This window comes from Nannobrachium achirus (assembly GCF_963921795.1).
Source record: "Nannobrachium achirus genome assembly, chromosome: 13".
NCBI lineage: Eukaryota > Metazoa > Chordata > Actinopteri > Myctophiformes > Myctophidae > Nannobrachium > Nannobrachium achirus.
This window is the reverse complement of record NC_137833.1, coordinates 37768712-37780648: the sequence shown is the minus strand read 5'-3', so window position 1 is coordinate 37780648 and position 11937 is coordinate 37768712. Positions and strand designations below refer to the sequence as shown.

The 11937-nt window shown below is 40.5% G+C and overlaps 1 protein-coding gene across 1 annotated transcript in view; it reads right to left on the bottom strand.

Annotated features, from left to right (window-relative positions):
* Positions 1–2903: 2903 nt before the first annotated feature.
* The window catches only part of bicc1a (BicC family RNA binding protein 1a), a gene marked incomplete at both ends in the record, with an annotated part of 113986 nt that continues 104952 nt past the window's right edge, over positions 2904–11937 (bottom strand). Inside the window, 6 exons of the mRNA XM_080739738.1 lie at positions 2904–3031; positions 6649–6748; positions 7956–8125; positions 9295–9469; positions 10235–10389; positions 11319–11358. Of these exons, the coding sequence (XP_080595864.1) occupies positions 2904–3031; positions 6649–6748; positions 7956–8125; positions 9295–9469; positions 10235–10389; positions 11319–11358 (768 nt within the window). The remainder of the gene's footprint in view (positions 3032–6648; positions 6749–7955; positions 8126–9294; positions 9470–10234; positions 10390–11318; positions 11359–11937) is intronic.

The following is an 11937-nucleotide window of genomic DNA, read 5'->3' as shown; positions in this document are numbered from 1 at the left end:
TACATTAGTTCCTTAGTGGTTTACATTCATCGTAAATGTACCATTTGGTCTAATGCAGTACAAAGTAGACCCTTACAAATGAATCCCTTTGGGAACAACAACTGTGTGACTAACACACAAACAAATTAAAGACATAATTTCCATTCAATCAAAGGCATAGACTAGATAAGCAGTAAACGCTTCTGACTACAAAACAAAGTCCCTTCATTAATCTGCAATAACATGCATCAATTATTCTCTTATTATTTGTTTTGTTTTAAACAACATTCACTTGATAAGACTAGAACCTATATTGCCCCGTGAGCAAAACACATCCAAACAAGGTGACACTTGGCCCGGACGAAAACAAATGTCTGCTAGGCAGGAACACGAGTCATGAAACACTGAGAGGAACAGTGCTCCAACATTTTCACTTAGTACCATGATGAGTGGGGGGGCCACCAAGCCCTGGGTTTCCTCTCAAGATAAAGAATCCCTTTCTACATTAGCTACTGCCCCTCCATCTTTCTCTAAAACTTAAAATAAAGAAAAACAAAAATCCTGGTCAGCAATAGCAACCATGTCACAATATTATTTAGCATAACGTTATTTTCTTGACAACCACATTGAGAATGGCTCAAATCGGACGAGAGGTTAGCATGAGAAGTGGTTATGGGACAAGCGATTAACAAAGTTAATCTGAAACAGGGAAATGATGCTTACACAGATGAGCGACTGACTGCCCTCTGTGAGTGTAATGGTTCATGGCGGTTACTGCAATTGCTTATACTGTAACTGTTACAGATGGTTTACTGTGTTCATACAGTATACGTTTCTCAGAAATGCCTTCCACTTACTCAACAACAAATAATACTCTCATTTAACAAAAAGATAAGTAATGATTACAGTCCTAATTAGGCTTTGTTCCTGCTGTACTACATAGACATTCAATTAGTTTCGTCAAATCTAATATTTCCGCGATGATTCTTGGACCAGTTCACTTAAGTACAGTTGATACTGTGCTTTAAGAATACTCAAAATTATATGGGATTTGGGGGAAACTGATCAGCTTGAAAGTGTAATCCTCAGATGAATCTTGAGAGCTTGCACAAAGAAAAACATTTTGGAGTCATCCAAAGTTAATGAACCCACAGGAAGAACGTTTCCTTTTCAAAACTGAACATAAATCAAAAGCCCAGTACAGGCACAAGCTTTGACGCTATAAACACTGCTGCTGTTGCTTACTTCATCAAGCACAGCTCAATCAGATTTCCGCATGTTTGCACAAATGACGACTAGAACATTCTAGACTTCTATTTATCATTTGAAATAGCATGGTCTGTCGGTTCTGATTAAGTGGACCAAGCATAAACGAAACGTATTCAAGACGCTATCACATGAATCTAACATTGCTAAGAGTATACTGTAATGGTACCTCCAAGCTGGGAAGTAATGTCAGTCAAGTTTAGAACAAATGCTATTATTCTTCCTATGTAAATTAACTACTCCCTGCTGAAGTACTACTAAGGTATGTTGGCACTTACACACTAACAAACACGATGGCTGGACTCAGTTAACTCTTCTAAAGGGATGTTTTCCCCACTCTCAGTGAGACTGCGAGAGGTGAGGAACACAAAAGGCTTACAGTTCTAGCATAGATGTAGTGTTTCAAACACACAGATTTCCATGCACACAGAGGGGGCCACGGAGAGGCCAACACTGACAAATACCATCAACAGGACAAAAGGCCACATACTATCAACAAACAGAAGAGGAACAGAACCACAGAAAGATGCCTATTGACCACAATCAGAGAGAGAGAGGCCTGTAGCGCTCGGACTAATTGCCTCGTCACTCCGCTGATGTCTAATGGCGCAGCCATATAACGGCTCCACAGATTATGGGGCAGAAAAACAAAAAAAACAGCTATCAAAGTCACTAATAATAATCTAATTACAAATCATAGAAACTCATTCATGAACATATAAAAAAAAAAGGAAACCATACAAAATATATATGTAAACTGATTACCGTTAAACATTCCTCCCCTTCCCCTAAAATGATAATAACAAATAAAATAAAAAATAAAAATAAAAGAAATCGTAACACGAGTACAAAATATTAGATTTTGTTTTGTTTTAACTGCAAGACAGCTGCAAGGAGCCTGTTGCTGGACACAGAAATCATCAGAGGAATGTCCACCAATCACAAAACACTGAGGCCCGCCAAAGGTCAAAAGGTCAATGATGATATCTTTTTTTTGGTGTCTGTGTTAAGGTTCGATGATGTCACTGCTTTGGCATGATGACCTGGTATCCGCTTGGTTTCACAACACCCTAATCTCACTGGTTAAGTGCTTACATTTGGCTAGGTACAAAATACATCTGTGCTTCGAGTTAATAAAACAAATGCATAGGTAATCATCATTCCAATCTAAGGAATCAGGCTTTCACAGGCAAAAGTCTAGCATTGTTAAAGTGCATGTCATTGACACAACGGAATACAACTAATGTAGATTGTATCAATGTGGAAAATGATTGTACTAATCATTCTGCCTGTTCCCTTCAACAAAAAAAGTGGACAAAATACTGGACAGTACCCTTTTTTTCCAGAACTACAATAACTTCATATAAATGCTTCAGAAAGATGCATTGAACACTGCACCAACTTCATATAAATGCTTCAGATAGATGCATAGAACACTGCATCAACTTCATATATCTGAGAAATCCCTTCTTCTTCCTTAATGGCACTTCAGGTTAAACTATGGCTTTTCTTTTCATTTGGCAACAAGTAGAACAAGTCTTGGATCAGCTCGAGGGTAGAAGACCACTACTAGCCGGGACAGGTTGAATCCTGGGCTATAGCGGTCTAGAGAAAGGCACTGGAGGCTTGGTCTCTTATCACGGACAGTTCTGGGGCTCCTACCACCGGCCGCTGATGCTGGCCATGTCTGCGTGAAACTGGCGAGAGAGACGGCCGCTGGCACCCCCCTCCAGGAAAGAAGACCTGATGGGCGGCTCAAACAGCTTCCTCCGGTTCTTGTTCAGCTCTGCAGGAAGAAAAGAAAGGAAAAGCAAACCGCAAAACCCTCAGTCACAGGATGCATGATAAAAAGGATTCCACACAAACACGGTATGTTTTCTGTTGAGAGAATTCTTGACAGTTCTGATGTGTGACTGACTGTACTGATGATGTTATGTAAACTACTGTATATTGAACCATGATGTGATTGGAGAAAATGCAACCAGGGAGCATATTAATTGTGTTTTCCTTGTGGTATGTATGACTCGATTGACACAGACAAGAAAATTGCCATCAAATTGCCACAGGATGGCTCACGTCAATCAAAAGGTTTTTTTGTAGCCACCTGGCTTCGCATCATGTCAGATCGCCCTGCAGGCCGGACAAAATACGCTGATGAAAATATGTCAACACAACAAGCCCGCATCTGTGAATTATTCACATGATGGCCATGTCTCTGTCCCTGCCAGCAAAAACTTTCAGTCTGATTATCGGAGACAGGTACAGCAGCTCGTTCCAACTTCTCTTTTCATTGGCATGGTACATACTGGAAGTGCAAACCTGGACCAAAATTGACTGGCACTCTATCTCTTTTTGAAAGGAGAGATTGAGACTTGACGAAGGACACGGAGACAGTGAGTGGTGAGAGAAGGGAGAGCATTGTTCTGGTTTTTAATCCTTGTGAAGTCTTTTCAGCATTGATCTGTTCCTGGCTGAGCAGCACTCTCTGCTTCCGCAATAATCACCATATTGGCCCTGCATGAAAAAGTCCTGCTGTCAAACCCTGGCTCTGATTAATAGGTTTTTTTTTCAACAGAATGTTAACAGCAGATCAATGTCTCAAAGCTCCCGGTCTCAACAATAACACGATAGAACAAACATTATGTGAACTCTGAACTCACTGCACAGCACTGTCCAAAATAATTACTTTTGTAATGAACTGTGAAAACCATTATGTGCATTTTAAATTCAACAATGAGTCTGTCAATATAAGGAGGACGCAGCTGCTGCAAGGGGAGAAATGCACTCATTTTATAAGAATTTGTCTAACTCCCATCTACTCCTGGGGGCATAAAATGTAAGGTTGTTATTTTTACAAAATACATTTCTCGCAACAGCAATGGTAGTAAGAAAACAGCAGCTTGAACTGCTCTTCTATGGTAAATAAAGGAGCCTCTTCTGACTTTCAAATCCACATGGCAGAAGAAGTTATTTCTGCTACAGTTTTGACAAGTCTTGGACTAGATACTGTATGTGTAACTGGGTGCCACACAGGCAGATGTACAACTCTACACGTAATTAATAAAAACCATATAAGCTAATTTCACGCTGCATCTGAAAGTTGGCAGGGCCTACGGTCTAGTTGGCAGCAGAATCTATCAAGACAACAGTGAGCTCATGCCATGACTTCCCTTAGGGGAGGTCGAGCTCAAGAGTGCTGTAGTGCTTGAGTGACAAGGTTGTGTAATAATAATTCTATGCGTGCAATTCTTATACATGCACAGAAACTACCCAGAACATACATATGTTTTCCTGTATTTTCTGCTTCAAGTGTTGATAGAACAGTTCAGAGTAGATAGAACAGTACAGGGTCCTACAGTAGCTTTGGGCGAACAAAAATGTTTCTAAGCACAATTTATCAAACAATAGGGACCAAGTTAACCATACAATCTCTTTAGTTAACGATAGGCATAAGACACCCCCTAAATAATCAATAACAGCACAATATAGATTATTTGTATTAGTTAATTTGTAGGAAATTCCCCTTGTACAATAATGTACTACTGAGGTCATAATCCTTTTGTTGCAGGCTATGCAGGTCATCATCATGATGAAACTATGTGAAATTATATCTATTTATGTAAGGTAGGTGGACAGAAAAGGGAATATAATGTATTCAGCCGGAGAGTAATTGCATAGCAAACAGAAGCATAGGCTAACAAATAAAAAATGAGTATTAAAGTGACAAATAAAATCCTGAATATTTCACATCAAATTATTAATTTGTTGATGACTTATTCATACAGGTTGCGTTCTGTGTGGATGTACTCATGACATAAAAACCTGTTTAACTCATTTAGGCCTGAACACATTACGACGCAATATTTTATGCTTTAAATATAAAAGAATAGCAGATATACAAGCTCACAGCGCGGCACCGAGTGCCGCGCTGCGAGCTTGTAGATCTGCTATTTTTGAAAAAACGTGAAAATTACAATTTTGACCCGATTTTGTCTTTTGAATCCTTCTAAGAATTTTGAAAAGAAAAACTATGTTTCTATGTCAGCAATCTGGCCAGCCATCGTCAAAGAAAAGGTCCTTTTCACTTAACTGGAGCTCAGTTAGTCTGTTCTTGAGAGACTACTATGTCAGTGATGCTCAAACCTTTTCATGTGAAGGACCCCCAAAATGATATTTATTTGGCCACGGACCCCCATCTCAAAATATCTAGTTCCAGGGACCACCCAGAAGCAAAATTTGAGTTACAAACGTTTGCTTTGAAAATACATAATATTCAAAGATTTGCACACATTTTCACGACTTTTTCAAAAATAGCAGATCTACAAGCTCGCAGCGCGGCACTCGGTGCCGCGCTGTGAGCTTGTATATCTGCTATTTTTCACAGGTTAAAGCATCCACAAATTTTAGGCCTAAATGGGTTAAAGTGACAAATAAAATCCTGAATGTTTCACATCAAATTATTAATTTGTTGATGACTTATTCATACAGGTTGCGTTCTGTGTGGATGTACTCATCTCATGACATAAAAAGCTGTTTAAATGAATGCAAATTAGTCGCACAAAAGAAACACTCCTGTGTAACGACCTTTATGCTGCATTCACATTCACAAAGCAACAGGCTACAAGTCATTTTCAATGGTAGCAAGTGACATGAAGCTACTCTGAGATGCCAGACACTTATCCCTGTGTGACGTGCTGCAAATCAAAGTTGAGCTGGACTCAACTTTCTTCAGTACTCCCATGAAGTAACGAAGCATCAATCAATCACACGTGTTTTACTTTCACCATTTCCTCTCCTCTCGTCTCTCCCTACAATTACTTCTCCGTTCCATAAATGAAATAAAAACGTATTCTTGCGGTTAATCAGTTCCCTATGGCAGGGGTTTTCAAAGTGGGTGACGGGGCACCCTGGGGTGCCGTAACAGCAGTCTAGGGGTACCGCGAGATAATTTGATATAGTTGGAATTTATTTGGACACTTAAAAAAATATATATTTAGTATAATTTTGAACTTGAAATACAACGTTATCTTCAGTCAGTTCTAACCAAAATGTCTATTATCTCGATGTTCTCCTTGCAACATAATCGCTAAAATATGCTATAAATAGGTGCTGGGAGTGAAAATTATGAATGTAATGTATGGGGTGCCTCGAATGAAAGATACATTTATAGGGGTGCCTTGAGCCCAAAAAGTTTGGGAACCCCTGCCCTATGGCGTTTAACCTTACACTTTTCATTTACGCTTTGATGGAGATACAGACGGAGATACAGAAAGGGGAGATAGCAACACAGGTCACTGACCCGGAATCAAACCAGGGCCGTTGAAGTTATGGTTGGCACTCTATTCATTACAGATTACACTATGGGAGCGCCATAGAATTTAAACTAAAATGCTAATTATGTACCTGAGATGGCAAGTAGCATTTTCCTCCGGGCTCCAAATGTGGTGATGCCCAGTTCCTTCAGGTCCTGGTCTGTCAGAGTTAGGAACGTCTGGAGGTCAATCTGAAAGCCAACATCCAAACACAGTCAACACTACCATCATCACTCTACGTCGGTGCCGCGCTGTGAGCTTGTATATCTGCTATTTTTGAAAGATCGTGAAAATTTGACCCGATTCTGTCTTTTGAATCCTTCTAAGAATGTCAGCAATCTGGCCAGCCATCGTCAAAGAAAAGGTCCTTTTCACTTAAATGGAGCTCAGTTAGTCTGTTCTTGAGAGACTACTATGTCAGTGGTTCTCAAACCTTTTCATGTGAAGGACCCCCAAAATGATATTTATTTGGCCACGGACCCCCATCTCAAAATATCTCGATTTTGTAGAGACCTAGCCAACCGTAGCCTCGCGTTCTATCACACCGCACTGGCTGATTCGTGTCTGGCCGTGTGGTAATAGAGTCAGTAAGCCAACCGATTACCAACATTTTGTTGAAAAGCAAAGTAACTTCAAATCAATTTGATTCAGTTTTTCTAAAATAGAAAATTCTAAAATAGCTGATCAATCTCACGAGGCATCGCAACGCAATACAGTGCGTGATATTGTAGGTTGGCTATTTTTTAAACGTTTTGAAAACATTAAAAAATCTTCGTCTATAATGACAGGCCCAAATTAAGGAGACGTCAGCTGCATAATTGCCGATGTGGGTGTCATCAAATAATAATGTCCGATATGTCGGATAAACATAATATACAGGGTTCCCACACATTTTTTCCAATTAATTTCCAAAACTTTTCCAGAATATTTAACCCAATTTCCAGGACTATATAACAATAATCCAGCTCAATAACAAGTCGCTTACTCCTACGCGCAATGCCCAAAGACACAGGTAGTGTATGCCAGTGGTTCTCAACCTTTTCAGGCTGTGACCCCCGAAATAATCATATCACTAAGAGTTGAGGAATCTACATGTGAGCATGTAGATCTGCTATTTTCACAATTTCTGCCTCTAATATTTGACAATTTGGCCAATGTTTAATTTGTCAATTCAGAGGTATTAACAAAATCAATAACCAAAGACAATGCATAGCTATTTTTTCCAGGACCTTCCAGGACCCTTGATCAATTCCAAAACTTAAAATATTTTTCTAATTTCAAAATATTTCCAGGAATTTCATGACCGTGGGAACCCTGAATATAATAATATTTGCCAGTGTTTGGGAACCAGTGGCCTAAGGCACTGAGGTGGGCTCTCAGTGATGCTTGCTACTGTACCTCTTGCTGCTGGAACACATCGGTGTACTTTCCCAGGCCCAGCTTGCTGAACAGCTCAGGCAGGTCAGAGCCTTTGAGAGATGAATTCAGGTTCAGGCTGCATCCATTGCTGCCGGTCACAGAAGAGATGCAGTCCATGTAGTTACTGCTGCTGAGGTAGTGCTCTGCAGCTGTGAACAGCACAAAACAAGCATGTAGGTATTATACAGCAGTGGTTCTCAAACTTTCACATTTCAAGGTCTCCCCTTAACTCTGACAGTGTACAAATGGAACCAAATGGACCCGGTACACTGTCAGAGTTACAGACTTGTAATGGTCAATTTAGACCCCCATAAAGGAACCTAGAGAGTCCCTGTTCTCAAAGTGGAGAACCACTGTTATACAGTATATGTGATCAAATTAGATCTCTCTACAAATGCAGCCATATACTGCGTCTTTCTATTGCGTGCACTATGTTCATGTCTGTACATCCGTCCGTCTGTCCGTCTATATTATAAATATAAAATTGCTAGCTGTTACCACGCAACACCAAATATTTGTCATAATACGATTTAGAATTTTGAGGAGGACAATAACGGGTTCATTTCATTTGTCAGTAGCCTCACTGATGCGGTAGCTTGTTTGTGACTAAATAGGCTTGCAGGCAGTTTCCTTGACTTCACTGCAAGTACAGGTGTGTAGGATGAAGCAGCACACACACACACACACACACACACACACACACACACACACACACACACACACACACACACACGTGTGTGCAAGCACACTCATACAAGCAGACACACGCACGCACACACCACTTTAACTCTGAATGATCTTCACACTTCCATGCATGCCACTGAAGCATCTGTCAGTGTGCTCAGAGTGTAACATTGGAAAGTGTTATGGAGTGGGTGGTGTTTCTCCTCTGAGGTGAACATATCAATGAGACCTCTCTGGTATCAGATTGTCAGCATTGGCAAGCCGCACTTTTAAATGCCAGCTTTCTCAACCGTTGCTGAGGAAAATGCAGCAAACGCCTCAGAATTCAAGCGATTTACAAAGTCTGTTGTAATTAATTAGTATGTTAACACATTTCAGCTTGGCAGCCCTATTTTGGGCATGTAATTATGGTAAATAACTCAGACAATTTAGATTTAACTCATTAACTCTGTCACAAACAATTATGCTATAACATTGATGTTTCCAGGTTAATCAATGGTACTTGGAGGACTAAAATGAACTAATACACATCCATAATGGCTGTCACTGTGGTCCTCAAAGCTCTTCGGGTACTTGCTAATGCTCACAGCCGCTACAGCAGATATACAGTTACTGCAAGAGATGCTAAGCTGACCAGATTTGTTCTGCTTCCTCTTGGGGCTGCCAACAGGGGTGGGGAATTCAGCGAGGCCGGCCAGGCTGTTGCAGCTACCGTTCAAGTTCCTGTCTCGCCAGTTGTCTGAGTCGCTGCCGTTCCCCAGGCATTCCCGGCTGCCGGAGTTGGACATGGACAGGGATAGGGGGGAGCCCTGGGGGAGAGCAGTGGGATTAACGGATGACTCAAACATATGGACACAGCAAAATCCTCAGTGTTCATTTAGTGTCCCATTGATATGGATGTCCCCATGCGGAATCGATGGTGATACATTTATTTCAATCAAAATGATGTTATGTCTTAGGAATGCGACAAAAAACTAAAAAATATTATTTAACTCAAGTCTCCATGGCATGAGTAATCAATAGAAAACAAGTAATTTTGGCGGGTGAACTAGTTGGGAAAACAGAATGCCAGGGAAGCCAATGGGAAGCAAAAGGTTGAGGGTACTACGGGAACCTTTGTCGTGTACATGCATGCATGTGCATGACTGTGCATTTTACTGTGTATACTCATCTGTAACTTGAGTTATGATAGAAACTTTGTTTCTCCTTTTTACAGTAGATTAACCACTTGTGTCCATATTCTGAGAACTTTAGCCAAAAATAGCAGATCTACAAGCTCACAACTTGTGAGCTTGTAGATTGGCTATTTTCGGCAAAGAGGTTTGGTGAATCCAAAATACACATGAATCCAAAATGCATTGATGATTGTGCTGTCAATAGATGAAACTATATGGAATCTATGAACAGGTTGTGGGGGTCCCTGCTTCATCTCTCTCTCAACCAAGGGGTCCTTGGCCTGAAAATGTTGAAGACCCCTGGTATAAGACTCAATGGTATATGCACTCAATTGGTACTGTATATAACTCTTATACCTAATATAGTTATAGAATGAGAGTGGTGGCTACCTCAAGTACCTCATAGGTGGTGCTCATGCTGGGTTTGTAGGGTACATGGTTGGCTCTGCGGAGCTCCTTAATGGTTTCTGCTGGCATGGATTTGGAGAAGCCCAGGCCGCTCCATGTGTTGGTGGGTGTTCGTACCTCAGTTACCACTGGCTTCTTCAGCATGGCTAGAGAACACACACACACACACACACACACGCAAGCCTTTTCGTAAAATTTCTATACATTTTCTTTCATGCAGTCTTTCTCAAGGGCAGTACTTGAGAAAAACACAGCACATGACTCTCAAAGCAGCAATAATGTCTATTTTAAGTTTGTCACACCACAGAATAATGTGTTTTAATCACCAAGCCAAATTTGAATGATAAGCATTCTCGGCTCTGAACGCTGATGGCACTGAAACCATGGCCATTCGAGGGAGAGGTAAAAGTTTCTCTCAACTGTCACATACAACAAAGATCTGCCATGGCTGCAGTCAGCTATGAGATCTGAGGTCAGCACTGTGGTCATTATTTCATATAAAAAGGACAAATACATATTTTTATATTTTTGAAAATTCAGAGACAATTGCACGATCATTTTCATCGACCTATAGCCTCCCAAGAGTTGAACATGTCTCCTATGAGTGTCTGCCTGCCAGCTGTGTGTTGTTTGTGAGAGAGAGAGAGAGAGAGAGAAAGAGAGAGAGAGAAAAAAAAAAGAGAGAGAGAGAGAGAGAGAGAGAGAGAGAGAGAGAGAGAATGCTGTCCTCCAGTGGAACTGACTGATGGCACAGTGACACACTGGAATATGGCTACAGTGTGTCATCATCAAGCTCTTATTTCAGGCCTGCCCAAAAACCATTCACTCAAAAACTGTGAAAAATGTTCAAATGATCTAACGCCACTACTCAGTACTGAACAGTTCACATGTCTTTTTACATGTTTTCAGCCATTACTTTCAGACAGAAACAAGATGCCAAGATAGAGATGTTGGCTGTACTGAGGATTCAATCTTTGGTTTTTCTCACTTCATTCACCAAGAAGCCCCACAACTAAGACGGATTTACAAAAAAGGTAGATAAGTCATGAGATAGAGGAGACAGATCAGCACTTACCTTTGGTTGCCAACAGCTTTTTCTGTTCATAGTCGAAAGCCTGAAAAGACATTAGGCAGTCTCTAGTTTGTCATCATTGACTTGAAATAAAATGTAGAACCAGTGTGTCCATTTCCATGTACACGTGTACCATATGTGTTTACATGTGTGTCTGTGTGTACCTGCATGTGGGGCTGTCACGATTATGACATTTTACATGACAATTAATTGTCACTCAAATAATTGCGATTAACGATTTAATTGTGTTTTTGTCGTTGATAATTACACTTCTGTTTGGCTTTTAGGCTTTGAAGTTGCACATGGCAGATATGACACATAACCTAAATATACAAATAAATGACTTAAAAATTTGACAACTTAACTCTCCTACTGCCAGATTATTTATTTATTTATTGGGTCTGGTGCCATCAAAAAGCGGCTTACCTTTGCGACATTATAGCAGATAGACAGACATTTATTTATTTATTTTTTTTAATTTTTTTTTTATTGTGCAATAGTGCACTTTGGTCTGCCAGGCAGCAGAGGGCGGCGTCATGCGAGAATGAATGTGAATTTGCCTGTTATGTGTTGAAGAAGAAGAAGACCAGTCACTGGCCACAGAGCCTTACAGCCAGAGGAA